This window comes from Suncus etruscus, chromosome 13 (assembly GCF_024139225.1).
Source record: "Suncus etruscus isolate mSunEtr1 chromosome 13, mSunEtr1.pri.cur, whole genome shotgun sequence".
Classification (NCBI taxonomy): Eukaryota; Metazoa; Chordata; class Mammalia; order Eulipotyphla; family Soricidae; genus Suncus; species Suncus etruscus.
This window is the reverse complement of record NC_064860.1, coordinates 15,899,586-15,923,436: the sequence shown is the minus strand read 5'-3', so window position 1 is coordinate 15,923,436 and position 23,851 is coordinate 15,899,586. Positions and strand designations below refer to the sequence as shown.

The window sequence follows — 23,851 nt, the reverse complement described above, 5'->3', positions numbered from 1 at the left end:
GAGGGCAGTTTACCTGCTGCCTAAGCGTTGCTCTGGTTTCTTGGCCAAGAAGAGGCTGCAAATAGCTTTGACTTCCTCTGTGAAGTTTTCGTGCTGAAATCTGACTTCTTCTTTGAGGGTTCTTTGCTTTAAATCCTCTTTTGTGACCTTTTCCTTGTAGTCTTTGAATGGAGTTCGTCCAGCCACCATTTCATAAATGCTGCAGCCCATCGCAAACCAGTCCACAGGATAGGAATAATTAACTTTCTCCATTAGGATTTCAGGTGCCATATAGCCGTGGGTTCCAGCCTATCACACCACAAAGAAAAATCAAACATTGTTGTACATGTAAATGGGGTTATGGTAGTCCTAGTTATAGATGCCACTCTCCTTCTCTCATTGTGAAAGGGCCTGTCTTCCTTCCTTGGGGTGGCTCTGTCCCTCACTGGTTCTATTACTTAACTTCACAACAACCTCTAAAGCAGTTGGGTGGGTCATGTGGTCCATTCTTTCCAATGAAATAGAAGGATGATTTGGCTGGTATGTATAGAAAATGAATATGTAACATAAAATAAATGATTTATAATGGTGAAGGAAGAGATATGACTATTCTTTTTTTTTAAATAATTTTATTGTGACCAAAGTGAATTACAAATCTTTCAAAGTAATATTTTAGGTACATAGTGACATTGAATCAGGGGCATCCCCACCACCAATGTTGTCCTCCTTCCACCCCCCTGTTTCCAGCATATATCGCATATCCCCCTCCTTTGCCCCCCAGGCTGCTAGTATAATGGTCCCCTCTGAGTCTAGCTTGTTGTAGATTGGGTATCGATTCTGTTGTTGTTGGCTTTAAATTTGGTGTTTAAGTCTGATCATTTTTTTTTCATTTTTTTATTTCTACTCAATGTTTATACAACTGTTTGGTCTTGGTACCATCCATTTCCCCCCCCCTCAATTTATGAGGTCGAACAAGATGATTCAAGTTGGACCCAACTTAAGACTCCATGTGATTAGACAGCAACCATCAAATCACGAACCCTACATCTCAGACATAGAACGACACAGTTCTTTGCAAAAGCTCCAGAAACCAAACTCCCTCTGGGACATTCTTTTTGTTGTTGTTGTTGTTGTTGTTTCTTTGTTTTGTCTTTGTTTTTTTGTTTGTTTGTTTTTGGGCCACACCTAGTGGCACTCAGGGTTACTTCTGGCTCTGTGCTCAGAAATCACTCCTGGCAGGCACAGGGTGAGGGTGGGGGACCATATGGAATGCCAGAATTCGAACTACCATTGGTTCTAGGTTGGCCCCTTGCGAGGCAAATACTCTACCACTGTGCTATCTCTCCAGCCACTTCTCTGGAACATTCTTTTTTTTTTTTTTTTTTTTTTTGGTTTTTGGGCCACACCCGGTAATGCTCAGGGGTTACTTCTGGCTATGTGCTCAGAAGTTGCTCCTGGCTTGGGGGACCATATGGGACACCGGGGGATCGAACCGCGGTCTGTCCAAGGCTAGCGCAGGCAAGGCAGGCACCTTACCTTTAGCGCCACCGCCCGGCCGGAACATTCTTAAAACTGCTCTGACATCAATATGTGCCAGTGTTGATATGACATTCTGACAATGAGGAAATGGCAACAACTTTATCTAAGAGCAGGTTGTCTTATCTCATCACCTAACAATAAGATGAAATCAGAAGACATGTCATCCTTTGATCTGTCCAAAAACCAAGAAAACTACAGAAGACCGACTGTGACAACCATGACTGGGCAGAACTTATCCTGGGACCAATAAGAAAGACCTTAGCCTATGCTTTGGCCTACGATCTGTACAACAACCAAGACCTCTAATTCCAGAGGTCTGACTGAGACAACTGCAACTGAGCAGAACTTCTGGAAACATAATGAAAGACTCTATGCTAGGCTTCGTCCTAGGATCAGTGCAAAAACCAAGACCACCAATTACAGAAGACTGATTAAACAACAGTGATGGACTAGAACTTCTAGAACTGTAACGAAAGACTATCCTAGGCTTCATCCTATGACCCGTGCAAATACCAAGATCTCTAGTTACAGAGACCTGATTTTATCATCCATGACTGAGCTGAAAGTTTCCTGGCACCATAAAAAAGACCTAGGGGAGTGAAAAAAGAGCATGTACGAAGCTTGTAGTTATTCCCATGATATGCTTCAAGGGCGGAGAAACCCTGTATCTCTTAGGCCAAGGGAATTTCCTTTCTAATATCTCCAATATTTACTTTGCCTATGCAAAAAAAAGAAGCACAGTTTTATATTTATTTTTTTTTATTTTGGGATCGTGGTTATTGTTTGGTTGTCTTTATTGCTGTGTGCTTTTTGGGTGTTTTGTTTATTTTTCTTTTGTCATTGTAGATTTGGGTTTTTTTTTTTTGTTTTGTTTTCTTGGGTTTTTTTTGGGGGGGTCACACCCAGCAGCACTAAGGGGTTACTCCTGGCTCTATGCTCAGAAATCGCACCTGGCAGGCTCAGGGGACCAAATGGGATACCAAGATTTGAACTACCGACCTTCTGCATGAAAGGCAAACACTTTACCTCCATGCTACCTCTCCGGCCCCTTTGTTTTGTCTTTTTGTTATGTTTTTCTTCCTTTTTTCCTTTCTTCTCTTAAATTGATATTTATAGCCTCTAGATGAACTCCTCCCAGTTTTTTGTTTGTTTGTTTTTTGCTTTTGTTGTTTTTTGTTTTTGTTTTTGAGATATGACTATTCTTGAAATAGGCCAACAAATCACCTTTCTTAATCATCACTTCATCTTTTTCTTTTTTAATTTTATTTGCTTTTGGATAACACTCAGCAATGCTCAGGGGTTACTCCTGACTCTGAACTCAAAAATCACTCCTGGGAGGCTCTGGGAACCATAGGGATGTCAGGGTATAAATTCAGCTTGGCCACATGCAAGGTAAACACCCTACCCACTATGCTATCCTTCCTGCCTTTCACTACATCATCTTTAAGGTTAAAAGTTTGTCTCTAAGATCCCATAAGCTCTACCTCTTTTTCTTACTAAAAATAATTAAATCTTAGACTAGGAACAGAATTCAAAGGGCTGGAACTCATGCTTTGCATGTAGAAGCCCTGTGTTCAATCCACCCACATTGCATTACTTGTTAAGCAAGTAATTGAGTAGTTCTCCCAGCATTGCAGTGTAGCTCCAAAACTAAACAAAGATTTAAATGCAAATTATTTTTGAGCAGTTACTAATATAATACTTAATGTTCTGATACTACCCAGTCCATGACATGTCTTGCTTTATTTGCTATGTGCATTATTATCTGTGATTTGTTACTCTCTGTAAGCCATTACTCTCACAAATTCTGCCTGTTGGATTCTGCACAGTAAAATCTCCACTGCATCTCATAGATGTATGTACCTGATGAGAATTTGTGGGCACACTGGTGACAATATAAAACAATTATTGGATTAAAAACCAAGCATAGGTGCTGAAGAGATAGCAAAGTGGTAGGGTGTTTGCTTTGCACGCAGCAGATCCAGGACAGAAGGTGGTTCGAATCTCAGCATCCCATATGGTCCTCTGTGCCTGCCAGGAACAATTTCTGAGTGCAGAGCAAGAAGTAACCCCTGAGCGCTGCCAGTGTGACCCCAACCTCCCCCCAAAAAACAAACAAAAAACCAAAGCATATACATATATTTATTGAATTGTGAACTGCACATAAGATAGAACTTAGCTCCTTCATCTTTTGGGGTAGTGCTCAGGGGCTCTTCCTGGCTCTGTGCTCAGGAGTGACCCAGGGTGGTATTCAGGAGACTGTATATGGTATTTAGGATCAAACTAGGGTGGGCATTGTGCAAGGGCAAGGCTAATATGTGCCTTATCTCCTGCTCTGATCTCATTTCGAATAGTCACATCTCAAATATATCAAGTACATTTTACTGTAGTGCAACTGATCTGAGAATTTATGACATCTCGCAAAACTGAAACCACCCTCATTCAAAACAGCATCTCCACCAAACCCCAACCCTCATTCTATTGTCTGACCCTATGAAGCTAATTAGTGTAGTTTTATCTAACTAGTCAGGCAGTATTTGCCTTTCTGCTGACTGCCCGTGTGTGTGTGTGTGTGTGTGTGTGTGTGTGTGTGTGTGTGTGTATATTGGTTCATACCTAGCAGTGTTTAGAGGCCATACCTAGCTATGTTTAGAGTTACTCCAGTAGTGCTCAGGGGACCATGCTCAGGGGTCCAGGGATCAAACCCAGGCCCTCTGACATGTGAAGCATATGTTCATCCCATTGAGCTATGCCTTCAGCCCTGCTTGTGTTCTTTTTGGGTTTACCCTTTTTTAGGATACAGAAATATAGTAACTACATGTGTAGTTACTCTGCCTGTGATTTCAAAACATTCATTCGACAAATAATTATAATATTTTTGTAATGATAGTTTATTTTCTGCATAATAACATGTTTTTCATAAAAATAAGATTGCTTTTGGTGAAAATAGAATATATAGTGTTACACAATAGCAATGAAAAGCACATACAAAGGCCTAAATGTCAGTTTCCTGACATTTAGGGGTTACTCTTGACTCTACGCTCAGAAATTGCTCCTGGCAGGCTTGGGGGACCATATGAGATGATGGGATTCGAACCACCGTCCTTCTGCATGCAAGACAAACACCCTACCTCCATGCTATCTCTCTGGCCCCTCCTTCTTCCTTTCCTTTCATTTCCTTCCTTCCTTCCTTCCTTCCTTCCTTCCCTTCCTTCCTTTCCTTCCATTCCTTCCTTCCTTCCTTCCTTCCTTCCTTCCTTCCTTCCTTCCTTTTCTTTCTTTCTTCCTCCCTCCCATTTTTTTTGTTTTTGTTTTTGGGTCACACCAGGCAGCGCTCAGGGTTACTTCTGGCTCCACATTCAGAAATTGCTCTTGGGGCCCGGAGAGATAGCACAGCGGTGTTTGCCTTGCAATCAGCTGATCCAGGACCTAAAGTGGTTGGTTCGAATCCTGGTGTCCCATATGGTCCCCCGTGCCTGCCAGGAGCTATTTCTGAGAAGACAGCCAGGAGTAATCCCTGAGCACGGCCAGGTGTGGCCCAAAAACCAAAAAAAAAAAAAAAAAAAAAAAAAGAAATCGCTCTTGGCAGGCTCGGGGGACCATATGGGATACCGGGATTTGAACCAATGACCTTCTGCATGAAAGGCAAAGGCCTTACATCCTTGCTATCTCTTCAACCCCCCCTCCCTCCCTCCCTCCCTCTCTCTCTCCCTCCTTTCTTTCTTTCTTTCTTTCTTTCTTTCTTTCTTTCTTTCTTTCTTTCTTTCTTTCTTCTTTCTTTCTTTCTTTCTTTTTTCTTTCTTTCTTTCTTTCTTTCTTTCTTTCTTTTTCTTTCTTTCTTTCTTCTTTCTTTCCTTTCTTCTTCTTCTTCTTTCTTCTTTCTTTCTTCTTCTTCTTCTTTCCTTCTTCCTTCCTTTCCTTCTTCCTTCCTCTTCCTTCCTTCATTCCTTCTTCCTTCCCTCCTTCCCTTTCTTCCTTTCTTCTCTTTTTTCTTTCTTCTTTTTCTTCTTTCTTTCTTTCTTTCTTTCTTTCTTTCTTTCTCTTTCTTTCTTTTTTCTTCTTTCTTTCTTTCTTTCTTCTTTCTCTCTCTTCTTCCTTCTCTCTTCTTTCTTCCTCTCTTCTCTCTCTTCTTTCCTTCCTTCCTTCCTTCCTTCCTCCTTCCTTCCTTCCTTCCTTCTTCCTTCCTTCCTTCCTTCCTTCCTTCCTTCCTTCCTTCCTTCCTTCCTCCTTTCTTCCTTCCTTCCTTCCTTCCTTCCTTCCTTCCTTCCTTCCTTCCTCCTTTCTTCCTTCCTTCCTTCCTTCCTTCCTTCCTTCCTTCCTTCCTTCCTTCCTTCCTTCCTTCCTTCCTTCCTTCCTTCCTTCCTTCCTTCCTTCCTTCCTTTCTTCCTTCCTTCCTTCCTTCTTTCATTCTCATACCAGCAGTGGTCAGGATCACTTCTAGCTCTGGGACCATATGTCATGCCAAGGATTGAACCCAAGTCAGCAACATGCAAGTGTCCTCACCACTATACTATCATTCTGGCTCTCAATACGTTTCTATATGTACACAGAGGAGAGACATCTCATGGTTGCAGAGGTGTATGATTGGTCTATTCAAGGCTCATATGGCATGCCACCCCTAGCATCACTGATTATAGCCCTGGAGGGACTCTGAGCACTGCTGGGTGACCTTGGCATTACCCAATACCACTGGATCTGAGCAATACTGCATGGCCAGCCATACCCTAGAACAATCTGGTTTAATTGGCTGAATATCACCAAAAGTGGTCTCCCAGGCTCCCTGAGCATTGGTTAGGAAACTCCCAAAATGATGGCAAAAATTATTGGCAAAAAGGTGTAAAATAGATGTGCTGAAAAACTGACCCAGATATTTAGGGAAGTATGACAGAGAACAGAAAACAATTTGTGGGGGCTGGAGAGATAGCACAGCAGTAGGACATTTGCCTTTCACGTGACTGACCCAGGATGGACCTAACTTCGATTCCCAGCATCACATATGGTGTCCCAAGCCTGCCAGGAGCAATTTCTGAGAGCAGAGCCAGAAATAACCCTTGAGCACTGCTGGGAGTGTCCCCCCCCCAAAACAAAACAAAACAAAACAAAACAAACACGATCTGTGTCTGGTTTGGAGAGACAGGACAGAGGGCAAGGCATTTGCCTTACATATGGCTGCAACTGTGACAATGTGGTTCCCTACACAGAATGGGGGGTGGCCCCTGAGAACCAGAGGGTATGGTAAAAGGAAAAAGATTTTTCCTTTTCCTAGGAAAGGAAAATAATTTGGGTCAACTGCTCCTATTCTTCAGCCAGCACTTATTTTATGTAATTAATTTAGTTCTACATTTTACATTTAGGGTTAAGTTTTTGGATCACACCCAGTAGTGCTCAGAGAACCCTATGCAGCTCGGGGTCTTGACTTGGGGTCAGTGGGACACAGGTCAAGCATCTTAACCCCTGTACTATTTCTCCAGCCCTAAGGCTGTGTTTTTTCAATTGCACACTGTATGGATGGAATCAGTTTCCAATAAATGTTTGCATGGATCAAAACAATGACCAAACATAAGCCATCTATGCACTGATGAGGAATAATGGGCCTTTGTAAGAAATTCTGGAAGTGATGAGGGCCTGGCAGGCTAAGCATGAGTCAGCCAGGAACTGTGGTTTTCCCAGACACTGACCTGTAATTTGGGTGAGTCTCTATTCTAGTTTGCTGGGGACAGTTCTGATTTACAGTGGCTGCCCTGGCATCTTGTTTAGTCTTACTGGCCCAGAGATAAGAGTTCCAGAGGCTCCCTTTGAGGCCCAGGCTATAGTTTTACTTGTCTTCCTAATCCAGGCACTGACTACAGAACTGCCTAACAGAATGTGTGTTAGTGAAGTAACAGAAAGGCTGGTAACAGGATATTTTCCAATCACCATTTGACAAACATTGGGCTCAACCCACAGAGAGCTCTGGGGATACCAAGACTCCATTCCCCTGTCCTTGAAGACAAAAAGATAAAAGAATGAGAGTAGCATAAATTGTACATGGGGCATGGGGTGCCTTCTGTTTTTATTTGTGTTTTTGTTTGTTTGTTTGTTTGTTTGTTTTGAACCATACCTGGAGGTGCTCAGATCCTGCCTCTTACTCAGGGATCACTCCTGGCAGGACTGAGGAACCACATGCAGTCCCAAAGATTAAACTGGGCTCAGTTGCATGCAAGGCAAGTCTAGTCTATCTCTCTTTTGTGGCATTTCTGCAACATGAGATTTGTGGAAGATGGTGTGGGAGGAACAGAGGAGCTATGCATGAGGCTGAGAAGTGCTGTATGTCAATGAAGGAGGAGCCAACTTCCTGTCTCCTTCAACTCTGCAGCTCAGAATAGAAGTCAGAAGGCAAAGGACTGTCAGTCTTCATGGCACCTAGAGTGACTTCAGGATATGAATTTAATTGCAGACTGTCCAAGGCGAAGTTGGAGGGGGGAGGGAAAATAGTCGGAAATAGAACAGAAATAAGATGGATGGATGAATGGATGGAGAGAGAGGAACCCACCTGGATAGTCAATGTAGTAAAAATCTAGTGATGTACAATGGAATGGTGTTCTGCTAGCAAGGAATTAAGCTACATTATAAATAAATTCTTTCCTTGGGCTAAAGGGAGATGCATACCCCATGGTACTCAGGACTACACCTGGTGTTGCACTGCCAGGGATTGAATCATGGTCAACAACATGCAAGGCAAGCATCTTAAGCCTGTGCCCAAATGACATCATGGATGGATTCTGGAGACATCATACTGAATGAAAGAAGCTAGACACATGCTGTGCGATCCTACTTTTATGTGATGTCCAAGGTGATAGGCTATCGATTGGGGACATAGCTCAGCAGTGGAGCACTTGCCTTGCCTATGTGAAACCCTGGCATAGCTATAAATGAAACCAAACCCCAAAATAAACCCCAGCAGTTCGACAAAGACAGACAGTAGTTTAGTGATTACCTAGAGCTGGGAATGAAGTGATGCTAAGGGGACAAAGCTTCTTTGTAGGGGCAGGGTAGAAAACAGCAAAATAATTTGCTATGTGTTTTTTTTTTTTTTTTTTTTTTTGTGGTTTTTGGGTCACACCCGGCAGTGCTCAGGGGTTATTCCTGGCTCCAGGCTCAGAAATTGCTCCTGGCAGGCACAGGGGACCATATGGGACGCCGGGATTCGAACCGATGATCTCCTGCATGAAAGGCAAACGCCTTACCTCCATGCTATCTCTCCGGCCCCTTGCTATGTGTTTATAGATCTATGTAAACATGCAAATAGGTCAGTTCTATGGTGTTTATTTTATTTTAGTTTTTGTTTGGTGGCACATGGAGCCTACTCCTGGCTCTGTGCTCAGGGAGTACTCTGGTAGATAGAGGGTGGGGGGGGAACACATCATATGGGATGTCAGGGATCAAAGCCAGGTCAGTCATGTACAAGGCAAACACCCTTCTTCTTTAATTCTTTGGACTTTGGGCCACACCGGGAGATGATCATGGGTTACTCCTGGATCTGTGCTCAGAAATCACTCCTGGCAGGCTCAGGGGAGCATATGGGATGCTGGGGGCTAAACCCAGATTGGCCACATGCAAGGCAAATGCCCTACATGCTGGCAAGTACCCTTCTTGCTGTACTATTTCTCTGGCCCCAATTAAATGATTAAGAGTCTAAATAAAATCTCATTAAAACTGTTTGAGAGGGGCCGGAGTGATAGCACAGCAGTAAGGTGTTTGCCTTGCACACAACCAACACATGACAGATGGTAGTTCAAATCCTGGCATCCCATATGGTCCCTTGTGTCTGCCAGGGGCAAATTTCTGAGCACAGAACCAGGAGTAATCCCTGAGCACTGCTGGGTGTGACCCAACCTCCCCCCCCCCAAAAAAAAAAAACTGTTTGAGGGTCTGGAGAGATGATACAGCAAGTAGAAGGCTTACCTTGCAAGCAGCCAATCAGTTTGGGTTTGATCCCTGGTACCACATAGGATCTTTCACCCTGACAGATGCCATTTCTGAACACAGACAAAGTGACCCAAAAACCAAATAAATAAATAAATATAAGTATAAAAAGAGTTTCATTATGAAAACTTTCAGACATGCACATAGAAGAATGAGTCTAGTGTACTCGACTTCAACAATGATCATCACAAGGTCAACGTTTTTCTGCTTTTTTCTGCTATTGCTGCTTTTGTTTGTCTTTAGGCCCCAGTTGCCAGTGCTCTGGAATTCTGTGCCCAGGGATCACTCCTGGCAGTGCTCTAAGTATCATGTGATGTTAAAGATCAGACACGGCCTTCTAGTCGATTGAACTTTCTCTCCAACCCAAATTATGTTCAACTTTGCAATATTCCAACCACTGCCACAGGTTATCCTAAACTTTATCTCACTTGCAAATATTTGCATTGTTGTTTTTTTTTGGAAGACATTGACCTTGCATGCAACTGATCTGGGTTCAACCTTCAGCATCCCATATAGTTCACCAAGCCAGATGGGAGTAATTCCTAAGTGCAAAGCCAGGAATAACCCTTGAGCACTACAGGGTGGGTGGCGTGTTGTAATGACAGGGGCATAGTTACCTCAGATGCAAAAGGGGACACTTTTGGGTTGTTTGCCTAAAGATGATAGATTGGGGGGTGCTAAATCATTCAACATATTTTTTAGGGAGCTGAAGTGACAGTATAGCGGGGAAGGCATTTGCCTTGTACACAGCTAGTCCAGGTTTGATCCCCAGCATCCCATGTTTCCCCCAGCCCACCAGGAATAATCTTGAAGCACAGAGCCAGGAGTAATCTGAGTAAGCACCACCAAGCGTGGCTCCCCAAAAAACTGAATATATTTTGTTGTTGTTGCTGTTGTTTTGGGACCACACCTGGAGGCGCTCAAGGGTTACTCTTGGCTCTGCACTCAGAAATCACATTGAACCTGGGTCTGTCCTGGGTTGGCCGCATGCAAGGCAAATGCTTTACTGCTGTGCTATTGCTCCAGCCCCCAAAACTATATAATAATATAATCTTACATATTTTATTATATTATACATATAATTATGTATATATATATTGGGGGGGTTTACACCTGGCAGTAATCAGGTGTTAGTTCTGGCTCTGCATTCAGATATTGATCCTGGCAGGCCCGGGAGGGGGGGGGGCGCGCGCGCATATGGGATGCCAGGATTTGAACCAGGGTCCATCCGTCCTGTGTTGGCTGCATGCAAGGCAAACACATTACTGCTGTGCTATCTCTCCGCGCCCCCCCCCCAAAAAAAAAAACAATATATTTTTAAAACTTTTTTTGTTTTGAACTACACTGTAGTACTCAAAGGCTCTATGCTCAGGAGTATACTCAGGAATAACTCCTGGCAGTGTTCAGGGGACCATATGTGGCGCCATGCAGGGTCAGCTGATTGTAAACTGAGAGCCCTTGGCCGTGCCCTCTACTCTGTATGAAAGTCTTTCTCTGTGGAGATCTCTGTTGGAGGTCCAGTTGGTATCTCCATGCCAGGGGAGGCAGGAAGTGAGGTTTGACCCTAGACCATGCCCCTGAGTGCCCTGAGTCCCCCATGGCCTCATTATCAGGAAAGAAAGGAAGGTGGAACCTGGGTTCTTGACCTGGGCTGCTTTCTGCTCATTGCCAGCACTTGAGAATCTGCCAGGGTTGGGATTTTCCTCCTTGGACTCAGAGTCCTGAACTCCATCCTAGCTTCCAATCTCCATCTGAAAAACTGTGCTGCCTGTCCGTGGTGCCAAAGGCCTTGGAGGTGTGAGGCCTCCATGGAAAAGGAAACATCCGCCCACGCGGTGTGGAGCCAACCCTGCTGACCTCTGGGTTTTGCTCTGCACCACCCATCCCCCTGCATCCTGGGCCATCACTAAGAGGTGTCCACAGTCTTAGGTATCAGATCACTAACCCCCTGGTAACCAAGGGAAGACCCCCCCCCCTGGATGCAACCTGAGTGTTGTCAACTTCAGAGCACAGTTCCTGGAGTAACATTTTGTGTGTCCTCCCTGTCATTAGTTTTTCTTCATTTTTGTTTTTTTTCCACTCTGGCAAGCTCTTGTTTTTTTGTTTGTTTGTTTGTTTGTTTGTTTTGGAGGGCCATACCCAGTGATGCTCAGGGCTTATTCTTGTTTTATTTTTTTGTTTGTTTGTTTTGGTTTTTGGTTAAACTCGGCAGCACTCAGGGGTTACTCCTGCTCTGTGCTCAGAAATTGCTCCAAAAACAAATCAAAGGCAGACTCGGGGGACCATATGGGGATTCGAACCTCCGTCAATTTTGAATCAGCTGCTTGCCAGGCAAATGCCCTAAGGCTGTGCTATCTCTCTGGCCTCAGGGCTTATTCCTGGCTCTGCTTTCAGGGATCACTCCTGATGGGGCTTGGGGGGGAGGGGGCGGCACATGGGGTGCTAGGATCAAACAGATTGAAGTGCCTTCTCCCTGGTATTATGCTTCCAGCCCCTTCTTTTTCTTTGACCACCTTTGGCCAGTCCTCAAAACCAATCCCTGGGGCTAAGTTCAGTATTGCCAGCACAATGAGGGACACCAAGCCACAGACTTCAGAGTGGTGTGACCATCCACCACATCCCCTCCCCTGGGCAGTAAGGCGGGAGGCCACCTGGCTCGCACACGCACACAGCATTCATGGATGGATTCTGTGATGCCTGTTTGCAAAAGAATCCCTTAGGTGGATAGGAGTGGAGACTGGGAGTCTGGGTAGACAGACGTCCTGTTTGTTGCCTTGTTGCTGCATGAGGCCTACCTGGGTGGCCTCACCCCAATCCCCACCCCAGGGCCTATGGGAGCTGAGGAATAAAACCTAAGCTGAATGTCCCTATATAGCTCAAGATGGAGATGAGGAGAGAAAGAGGCAGTGACAGAGAGACAGAAAGACACAGAGATCTCGTGTTCCAAAGTCTAGGCTGCATGAAATTCCATTATCTAAAGTGCTTCCCAAGTGTCCTGGTCCGGTGCAGCCAGACTTGAATGCAGAGCTTGGGGAATGGGGGGGTTTGAGGTTCGAGGTACAGACTCTGTGTCTCTGTGGCCATGCAGAACTCGCCTCCCCCCCCCCCTTGCTCCTCTGGCTCTGCCCAGCCCTCCCCTCGACAGCACAATCCAAACAGTGCAGGCATCAGAATGTCCATCTTTTGTTTGCCGTGGCAGAAGAACTGTCGAGCAGCCAGCAGAGAAACAACAAGCTGAGCTTGGCGCTATCTGCGGTTTCCAGGGGCTCCCCCCTGCTCCCCCCGCAGGGGGCTTGGCGCTTTGTTCTCCTTCCCAGCTGCTGCTCTGTGCCTTTAAGTGGTGGCTTCCAAGGAATGTGGGCCGGGACCCCAGGGGACTGAGCTACAGAGAACCTGCCCCAGGTGCTGCACCCTAGGCGGCCAGCTTGGCTCAGTTCTGCCCCTTCCTTGCTTTCTGCCAGCCACTTCCTGGGTGGGCAGCACCCCTTCACCAGAATGGGCTTCTGCTCTCCCTGACGCCCTGGCCAAGACCATGCTGGGTCCCTCCTTGCTGCTCTGGCTGTCCAGCCCTTCCTAGTCCAGTCCTACTGATCCTCTGCTGGTCACCTTCTTGCAGGGACAGCCTCTCTGAGCTCTCTATGAGCAGGACCATACCCTGTGACTGGCTCAGTTCTCGGTTGTCATTTCCAGCGATGTTCAAGGCCCCCTGAGTTGCCAGAGATGGTACCCTAAATCTTGGGCATGCTCAGCCTAGCCTGTGTTTTGGCCCGTTAAGCCAGCTCTCTGGTCCCTGAGCCTCACAACTCTTCATTTTGAGGGCCTGGAGTGAAGATGAAGGTATGAGACTTGCTATGTAATAATCTCTCCAGCTTATGAACTTGCCTCTGGTAGTCTGAGGCAGGGGAGCTAGTCCAGAAAGAACGCCACAAGTTTCAGAGACATCATCCAGCGGAAAGCTGAGCAGTAAGAGACTAGCAGGTGCTAGGCAGTCCATCCAAGTATGTCCACAGTCCCTCCACAAATAAACTCACAAGGGCCAGGGAGAGGGTCACAAGGCTGGAGCATATACTTCGTATGCCAGAGACCAGGGTTTGATGCCCAGCATGACATGGTCCCCTGAACACTGAGGAGGAAGGATGCAAAAAAGCCAAAAACAAATCAAAGCAACTGTGGGGCCACAGTGTAGCAGGGAGGGTGCTTGCCCAGGTTGACCCAAGTTCTATCCCTGCCTCCCATATGGTCCTCTGAGCACTCCCAGGAGTGAACCCTGAGTGCAGAGCCAGGAGTAAACTCTGAGTACTGCTGGCTATGGCCCCAAACATACAAATGAGAGTATGTGTGAGGATCCACATAGCTGTGAGGAGACACTCACCTGTAGTTCAGCTGTGCCCTTAACTCTTCCACTAGCTGCGCCTGGAATCTTGTGAGCACCTGATGCCCTTCAGAGAACGAGGCTGAAACCTGTGCCTTTCCCATAGAACCAAGTGGGGGCCAGAGCAGTGGCACAAGCTGTAATGGCATCTACGTTGCCTGAGCTAGCCTAGGGCAGACCATGGTTCGATCCCCCGGCATCCCATATGGTCCCCCAAGCCAGGAGCAATTTCTGAGCCATAGCCAGGAGTAACCCCTGAGCATCACTGGGTGTGGCCCAAAAACCAGAAAAACAAAAACAAAACCATAGAACCAAGTGGCAGTTATTTCTAGAGAGCACCCTCGAAGACACTCGCATTTCCATCCACCCTTCCTCACTCCCATCCAAAAAGGTGTCAATATTTCCCAGGCTCCTGGCATCTTCAGCATCTTATGGGGGGCTAGGGGTAGGAGAGAGACAGGCTGATTCCAAACCTCCCTGTTTGCAGCCAGCAAGCAGCCAGCCTGGTATCCCGGTAGAGTCCTTGGCTCATATGACCACACAGGACTGGACATGCTCTGAGTCTTACTGGGGCTATTGAACAAGTTGGTACTGCAGCCTGAGACACCAGACCAAACGGAGAGCACTTCTGTTGCACGAGCCTAATTTGAATCCCCAGCACAGATGAGGGTACCTGAGATCACAAACAGCCCCTAAACTTGTTGGGTGTGGCTCAGAGCCTCCATCCAGCCTCCCGTCAAAAATACAGAGTCCCCTTGGTTAAGTCCTTCCCCCCCTTTTTTTTTTCTTTTGTCAGTGTCAGGGGTTACTAATGGTATTCAGGAATTAATCCTGGTGGTGTTTAGGGGACCCCATAGTATGCTGAGGATAGAAACCGGGGTGAATTTGCTCTGGCCCCATTTAGTGTTTTTTATTTGGGGAGAGGCATCCTAACAGTTTGGGATGAGAAGGGCAGTAGATCCAACTGGGGCCTCACTCATGCAGTCTGTGCTGGAGAACTGCAGTCAGAAGTTGGAGCCTGTGGGAGAGTAGCATTAAATCCCCAATTCAAAATTAACTAAGATGGCGCCAGAGCAGTGGCACAGCGGTAGGGCGTTTGCCTTGCACATGGCTGACCTAGGACGAACCACATTCAATCCCCTAAAGTCCCATAGGTCCTACAAGCCAGGAGCAATGTCTGAGCACAAAGCCAGGAGGAACCCCTGAGCATCACTGGGTGTGACCCAAAAACCAAAACCAAAAACAACCAAGGTGTTGGAGTGATAGCACAGTGGATAGGACACTTGCTTTGCACATATTGGACCCATGTGCAATCCCTAACACCTATATGGTACCCCTGAGCATCACTAGGTATAATCCCAAAAACAATAATAAAGGGATGTCAGCTAGTTTAGTAAGCATGTTTGTATGTAGGAGCCCCAGACACATGTGCAGTGACCCTGAGCACTGCCAGGCATAGCCCAAACATCAAAACCAAGAAACATTTCCGTAGTTAGGATTGTAGGGTTATAGCTCAGCAGGAGAACACTCGCCTTGCCTGTGTATGGTTCTGGGTTCAACCCCCGGCATCACTAAAAAAATAAAATAAAAGGAGCAATTTTAACTTTTAAATCTTTTGGGGGTAGGTGGGAGGCAACCTGGTAGTACTTACTAGAGGTAGGAGTTACTCCAGGCAGTCCTCAGGGGACCATATGTGGTACTAGAGATCAAACCCTGCCCACTGAACCATCACTCCAGTCCCTCAATTTTTAAGTCTTATTATTTAGGAAGTGCTATTTTATAAGGCACAGCTGCTGTAAATAGTGCTTCCTCTTATGGAATGGGGCCAAACACACTGAAAACCTTCTGGAAAGAATTCACCATCCAGGATGCCATTAGGAGAATTTATAATCCATGGGAGCATGTAAAAATATCAACAGTAACAGCAGTTTTATTTTATTTTAGTTTGGGATTTGAGACCACTTGCGGACATATGCAGGGACTTAGAGGATATGTAGTGCTGTGGATTAAACCCAGGAATCCTACATCTAAAGCCGGCATCATGTAAGGAGTGTCTCAGCCTCTTGTGCTATGGCTCTGGCCTGGATTTAGAAAATTATATGAACTTATTTAATAAAGCCTCAATCTGTGAGAATTGATTTCAGTTAGTGTTGAAAAATGGTGGTGATGAGGGGGTGGGGGAACCATACCTGGCAGTCCTCAGGCTTATACCTGAGCTCAGGTATCACTCCTGGTAGGGCTTGGAGGACCATAAGGGATACCAGGAATTGAACCTGGTTTGGCCAGGTTTGATTTGTTTTGGGTTTATGGGTACACCTGATAGTCCCCAGGGCTTACTTCTGATTCTGCATTCAGGAAATACTCCTAATAGGCTCAGGAAATCTTATCCGGTACGAAAGATTGAACCCCAGTCAGCTGCATGCAAGGCAAAGGACCTCCCCATTGTACATTGCTTCTGCCCTCCTTCTTATATTTTTATTTTGTTTTGAGGCCACGCCCAGCCTTTTTCAGGGCTAATTCCTGGCTCTGCTCTGGCCCCTTGACTCCAATTATGAAAGATGTTTTATTCTGGGGCCGGAGAGATAGCATGGAGGTAGGTGTTTGCCTTACATGCAGAAGGACAGTGATCGAATCCCAGCATCCCATATGGTTCCCAAGGATGCCAGGAGCGATTTCTGAGCATAGAACCAGGAGTAACCCCTGAGCACTGCCGGGTGTGACCCCCCAAAGAAAGATGTTTTATTCTAGATAAAAATTATACCAAGGGGGGGAGGAACAGAGAGATAACATGGAGGTAGGGTGCTTGCCTTGTAGGCAGAAGGGCATTGGCTCAAATCCCGGCATCCCATACGGTCCCCTGAGCCTGCCAGGAGCGATTTCTGAGTGTAGAGCCAAGAGTAACCCCTGAGCGCCTCCGGGTGTGATCCCCGAAAAAAAATTATACCATGGGGGGTATACCATAGGGGCTAAAGTGATAATACAGTGGGGCACTTGCCTTGCACATAGCTGACCCTAGTTTGATCCTCGACTTTCCATTAACCAGTCAAGGGAATGACAGGGCACAGAGCCAGAAGTAAATCCTGAGCATTGCCAGATGTGCCCCGTCTACTTGTCAGAGCATAACTTAGTCCATTGGATTCAGATGCAAACTGGTAACAAAATCATGTTTGATCTCAGGGCCAGGGGTTGGTAAAGCATGTATGTGGGACCTGGGTTTAATGCTTGATTCTGTACAAATGTGCATTCCTAGGCAGAGATACTAGAGAAGAACCAAATGAGGTCTATGAAACTCACGTGAGATACACACACATTTTTGCTGCCATAACTGACTTGGGAAGCTGAAAACATCACTACTGTTGGCGCATGTGTAATGTGGAAATGACTTTGAGGCTTGGCTTTCCTTCCTTCCTTTCTCTCTCCCTCCATTCCTTCCTTCCTTCCTACCTTCCTTCCTTTCTTCCTTCCTCTTTCCTTCCTTCCTTCCTACTTTCCTTTCTTTCTTCCTTCCTTCCTTCCTTCCTTCCTTCCTTCCTTCCTTCCTTCCTTCCTTCCTTCCTTCCTTCCTGTTTTGGGACATGTGAAAGCAGAAATGACTTTGAGGCTTGGCTTTCCTTCCTTCCTTCACTCCTTCCTCCACTCCTTTCTCTACTCCTTCCTTCCTCTACCCTTCCTTCCTTCCTTCCTTCCTTCCTTCCTTCCTTCCTTCCTTCCTTCCTTCCTTCCTTCCTTCCTTCCTTCCTTCCTTCCTTCCTTCCTTCCTGTTTTGGGACATGTGTAATGCAGAAATGACTTTGAAACTTGGCTACCGCCTGGCAAACCTGTATTCCCATCTTTTGGCCTACCTTCCTGGCCTTTGTGTATACACTTTTGCACCTCTTCTAGGTCTCAGTAATAAATATGTGAAAACAGTTTTTCTTGGGTTTGAATGTTTTTAAGGGGAGGGAGCACCCAGTGGTGCTCAGGGGCTATTCCTAGCTCTGTGCTCTGGAGTGACCCCTGATGGTGCTCAGGGGACCATATGTATATGTGCTGTCCTGAAAATATGATCAGTCAGCCTATGTCAGATAAGAGCCGAAATCCCTCCATCTCTCCAGTTTGTAAGAAATGGGAAATAGGGGCCGGAGAGATAGCATGGAGGTAAGGTGTTTGCCTTTCATGCAGAAGGTCCGTGGTTCAAATCCCGGCGTCCCATATGGTCCCCCGTGCCTGCCAGGAGCGATTTCTGAGCATAGAGCCAGGAGTAACCCCTGAGCACTGCCGGGTGTGACCCAAAACATCTAACCCCATCAAAAAATGGGGAGAAGAAATGAACAGACACTTTGACAAAGAAGAAATACGCATGGCCAAAAGACACATGAAAAAATGTTCCACATCACTAATCATCAGGGAGATGCAAATCAAAACAACGATGAGATACCACCTCACACCCCAGAGAATGGCACACATCACAAAGAATGAGAATAAACAGTGTTGGCGGGGATGTGGAGAGAAAGGAACTCTTATCCACTGCTGGTGGGAATGCTGTCTAGTTCAACCTTTATGGAAAGCGATATGGAGATTCCTCCAAAAACTGGAAATCGAGCTCCCATACGATCCAGCTATACCACTCCTAGGAATATACCCTAGGAACACAAAAATACAATACAAAAACCCCTTCCTTACACCTATATTCATTGCAGCTCTATTTACCATAGCAAGACTCTGGAAACAACCAAGATGCCCTTCAACAGACGAATGGCTAAAGAAACTGTGGTACATATACACAATGGAATATTATGCAGCTGTCAGGAGAGATGAAGTCATGAAATTTTCCTATACATGGATGTACATGGAATCTATTATGCTGAGTGAAATAAGTCAGAGAGAGAGAGAAAAACGCAGAATGGTCTCACTCATCTATGGGTTTTAAGAAAAATGAAAGACACCCTTGTAATAATAATTTTCAGACACAAAAGAGAAAAGAGCTGGAAGTTCCAGCTCACCTCAGGAAGCTCACCACAAAGAGTGATGAGTTTAGTTAGAGAAATAACTACATTTTGAACTGTCCTAATATTGAGAATGTATGAGGGAAATGTAGAGCCTGTTTAGGGTACAGGCGGGGGTTGGGGGGGGAGGAGGGAGATTTGGGACTTGGGTGATGGGAATGTTGCACTGGTGATGGGTGGTGTTCCTTTTATGACTGAAACCCAAACACAATCATGTATGTAATCAAGGTGTTTAAATAAAAAAAAAAAAAAGAAAAAAAAAAGATAAAAAAAGAAATGGGAAATAAAACCTTTTTGATTTGTGGTTTGTGGGCCAAATGTCATGGTGCTCAGGGCCAACTCCTGACTATGCATTCAGGGATCACTTCTAGCAGGGCACAGAGGACTATGTGGGGTGCTGGTGATCAAACCTGGGTTAGCTGCTTACAACCACAAGTGCCTTTGCTGCTGTACTATCTCTTTTACTTCTGAAAAACAAAAATCTTACAGGCGACTGTCTAAGTCCCCGACGAAGGGCTTTATACCCTCAAACTCAGCAACACAATTCAGAGATCTTGCTGTTCCCTTAACACAAGAATAAGTAAACACTGAATATGAAAGTCAAAGAATTCTCAACAAATCATGCCAAATTCCAAACCCAAACATGAATCTGCTGCCTTGTCTTCTTTTCCACATTTTCACTTGAAATGTTCCCTTGACTCAGAGCAAAAACCTCCCACTCTGCCCACCACAGCGGAGAATCTTCTCTGAGACAAGTGCCAAGGTTCCCCCTCAAGCTTTCTTTCTGGAATTGGGAGGGAGGGGCTCTGGATGAGACAGCCCTAGGCTGGAACTCAAGATTCACCCAGGCCCATTTACCAACCCCCCAAAGAAGGTTCTTTTTGTGGTTGTTGTTTTGGTTTTGGTTTTGGGTCACACCCTGCAGCGCTCAGGGGTTACTCCTAGCTCTAAGCTCAGAAATCGCTCTAGGCAGGCTCAGGGGACCATTTGGGATGCCGGGATCTGAACCACCATCCTTCTGCATGCAAGGCAAACACCCCATCTCCATGCTAGCTCTCCGGTCCCCCAAAGAAGGTTCTTAAGAGCAGAGAGGTCTCTGGGGAATCTGTCGGACTTATTTACTGTAATCCTCTTACTGCTGAAGACAAACCCACAACTTAAGGGCTTTGGAGTTAAAAAAAGGACATTAGAGAAATCACTGCAGAAGATGCTCTTTGCAGGGAGGAGGGCAGCCACACGCCTCTCTGTGCCCTTCCTTTCTAGCTCCACACCTCACTCACCCTCTGTGTGACGGATTTGCCCTCCGGGACCTGCACGGCCAGCCCCAGGTCAGACAGTCTGCAGTTGCCCGCATCATCCAGCAGAACGTTCTCTGGTTTCATGTCCCTGTAGAGGATCTGGAGCCCATGCAGGTGTAACAGGGCGCAGGCCATCTGGGCCGAGTAGAAAACCACGCGGCTCATGGCCAGGCCGCGTGTGCCCACATGGTAGATATGGAACTTGAGGTCTCCCCCGTTCATCAGGCTCATGACCAGGCAGAGATGCGACTTGCTCTCAAAGGCGTAGGCCAGGGAGACAATGAAGGGGCTGTGGACACGCTCCATGATCTCCTTTTCCAACAGCGCCATCTTCTCCCCATTCTTCTTCTTCAACCGCTTCTTGTCCAGCTTCTTGCAGGCGTACATCTTCCCGGTGTTCCTCACCTGCACGGCGCAGACCTGGGTGGACAAAAGCGAGGGGGATGCTGAAGAGGAAGAGCCAAAGAAGGAAGAGGGCTGGTGGAAAGGCCTTTCCCTCTTTCCCATGGAAAGGCCAAGATCACTCTCTCTTGCCCCCTCACTCGCTTTTGTTTTTTGGGCCATCCCCGGTGGTATTCAGGGTTTACTCCTGGCTTTACACTAAGGAATTACTCCTGGCAGGCTCAGGAGACCAAATGGAATACCAGGGATGAAACCTGGGTTAGGCACATGCAAGGCAAGCATCATACATACCTGATGTATTTCTGCTTTGCATCCCCCCCCCACCCTTCTCTCTTGAACTAATATTTCTCCTTCTCTTCCCTCACATTTCTCTAGATTTATTTTTTGTTTGTTTTTGGGTTTTTTTGGTGGTTTTCTTTGTTTGTATTTTTGGTTTTTGGGCCACACCCAGCAGCACTCAGGAGTTACTCATGGCTCTGCACTCAGAAATCGCTCCTGGCAGGCTTGGGGGACCATGTGGGATGCTCGGGAATCGAACCTGAGTTCATCCTGGGTCTATGTGCAATCCATCCTGCGTGCAAGGTAAACACCTTACCACTGTGCTATCTCTCTGGCCCCCTCTCTAACTTTCTTTCACTAAAAGCTATTTTGCTTGACTGAAGGAAAATATAAGGAGGAAGAGAATTCGGTTGCTTTCTTTGGGGGTGGGTGGGCACATGTAGTGGTGGCAGAGTTTGAGAGATCCTATGTGTTGCCAGGGATAGAACCTGGCTTGACTCTTTCAGGGCAAAGAGTACCCACTGTACTATCTCTCTTGCACTGGTTTTGTTCCTTCTTTGGGGGCCACATATTGTTAGTGATCAGGGGCTGTTTCTAGTTTGGTGCTTAATCATTGTTCTAGAACCTAGAATCTAGGTGGTACTAGGGCAGAGGATGACCATGAGGCACTTGGGCTAGACCCCAGGCCTCCCTCATGCCCTTTGACCTTTGACCTCTGTCTCCCACCTGTGATGTAGAAATCCATGCGTTGCTGGTGATGACAGGAAATGTTCCCTCCACTGCCGGGAATATCCCAAGAGAAATGAAAACTTGTGCTGACATGCAGTTGCCTGCAGGAAGGATTCCAACAGCACTGCTTACAACAGGCATAAAAGGATAGAACCAAGGGCTCTGCCACAGACAGAGCAGCCCTTGAATAGGAGAGGAAGGCTCTAAGTCCCTGGGGGGTGGGGCATCATTCACCCCAAAGTCTAAAAGCAGGGCTAATGCAGCAATACTTACAAGGTCATGTATGTGTGGGGCTCAAGTATGCTTCCTTTTTATGTTTGTCTTTTGTGCCACACCTGACATGCTTAGGACTTATTCCTGGTTCTGTGTTCAAGGATCATTCCTAGCAGGTGGTGCCAGGGAGCAGATCAGTCATGTGCAAGGGAAGTCACTACCTTATCTGCAATACTATCTGTTCCACCTTGTGATTCCTTTGGGTTTATTTGGGGGGGGTACATCCGGTGCTGCACAGAGGTTATTCCTGGCTCTGTACTCAGGAATCACTCCTGATGAGGCTAAGAAGCCCATATCAGGCGCCAGGAATTGAATCCAGATTGTTGCATGTAAGGCAAGCATCCTCCCTGCTATACTATCGATCAAGCCCTCCATGTGATTCCATTTTTATGGAACACCTGAATAAGGAAGATCCAGCCATCAGAAGTAGATACTGGATTTCTAGAAAAAGACAGTGTGTGTGTGTGTGTGTGTGTGTGTGTGTGTGTGTGTGTGTGAGACAGTCACTAAAATGGGGAAAATAACCAGTGAGATTTGAACACCTGAAAATGGTTAGTGGATACTGCAGTGAATTTTGTGAAATGTTTCATTTGCTTGGTTTTGGGGCCACACTTAGTGGTGTTGCAGGGAGAGCTGCTCCAGCTTCTGTGCTGGGGGGTGGCTGGGGGGGTGCCTTGATGAAAGCTCAGATGCAAAAGCAGGCGTTCGGCCCTCGGAAAGATCTCTCCTACCCTCCAAACACTTGTTGGATCCCACAAAGAACTGACATGGCAGTAGGTGAGTCCTAAATGAGTGTTACCTCACTCTAGTTACCCACTAGGACTCTCAGGTTACCTCCCGAACCACTATGAAGGGGAGAACCCTCAAATGCCCACCTCAGTTGTGTTGCTGAGGCAGTGCCCTCCACACCCCAAAGTTTCCCTGGTACTGCTGTTCTTTGCGCTTGTCCTTCCCCATTCCGTTTGTTCCCATGCTGAGCCTGGAATCCTCCCCCATCTGGCACTCAAATGAGTCCTAAACAAGCTCACTTGGGATCGAAGAAGGGGAAAAAGGGCCTAACACAAAAACGGCTTTTATTTTGCCGTGTCCCCCTTGGGCCTGGCTGGTCCCACTTACCTCCCCAAATCCGCCTTTGCCCAGCACCCGGAACTCAGTGAAGTACTTATCGGACACGGGTTGTCTCTCAAAGGCCTTCCACTGCAGAAACCTGTCATAGAAGAGGCTGCCCAAGAAATCCTGGAACGGCTGGTCTTGCAAGAAAGCCATGGCCTCCTCCTTGGCCTGTGCCACCAGGACCCTCTGTTCCTGTTCGGTGTTTGGGGCTCTGCATTGGGTGGCCAGAGCTGGGCTGAGGAAGGGCTGCGGGGCAGCAGTGCAGGTGGCCTTGCAGGTGGCCGGGCAGGTGTCCTTGCAAGTGGCCACGCAGGAGGCCAGCAACGTCTGCAGCATGCGTGCCCGAACCGGGCCCTCCTCGGCCAGCTCCCAGGCCCGCACCTCCTCTAGGAAGGCAGCCGTCTGTGCATAGGCGGGCACGGTGGCCAGGAAGGCAGCAAAGAGGCGGCGGCCGATGGGCTGCTGCTCACACAGGCTGTGGAAGTCTTGGGACAGGGCCTGACGCAGCGGCTCACAGCTCTGCAACGTGGGTAGCACCAAGCTCCGGCGCCTCCGCTGCAGCTCCCGACTGTCGGCCTCGGAGCTCTTGCGTGCCTGCAGGTAGGCTGTGTTGGCGATGAGGTTGTCCAGGCCCCCCATGTCCACCATGGCTGAGAAAAGACAATGCACCGGCCACTTTCCCTGTCTGCGCCCCTGAGACAGGCAGCAAGGCGCTGGTGCTGTTTGCTCCTGTAAGAAGCTTTGCTGCCTATGTACAGCCAGGCTGGTGAGGGCCCAGCCTCTTAGCTCCTGGCCACCCCCTCCCCAGGAGGCAGTCTCCCCACTCTCCAGGAGGCAGGGCCCACTAATTCTCCAGGGTCATCTGCATAACTCCCCACAAACACCTGTAAACCCCAGTTCACAGCAGCCTTCAAAAC

General features: G+C 46.9%; 1 protein-coding gene across 1 annotated transcript in view; it reads right to left on the bottom strand.

Moving 5' to 3' along the window:
• GRK7 (G protein-coupled receptor kinase 7) overlaps nucleotides 1–23,582 on the bottom strand; it is a 30,975-nt gene extending 7,393 nt beyond the window's left edge. The window contains exons 1-3 of the mRNA XM_049785981.1: nucleotides 22,938–23,582; nucleotides 20,121–20,558; nucleotides 14–288 (exon numbers count right to left, since the gene is read on the bottom strand). Coding sequence (XP_049641938.1) covers nucleotides 14–288; nucleotides 20,121–20,558; nucleotides 22,938–23,582 — 1,358 coding nt within the window. The remainder of the gene's footprint in view (nucleotides 1–13; nucleotides 289–20,120; nucleotides 20,559–22,937) is intronic.
• Nucleotides 23,583–23,851: the final 269 nt, after the last annotated feature.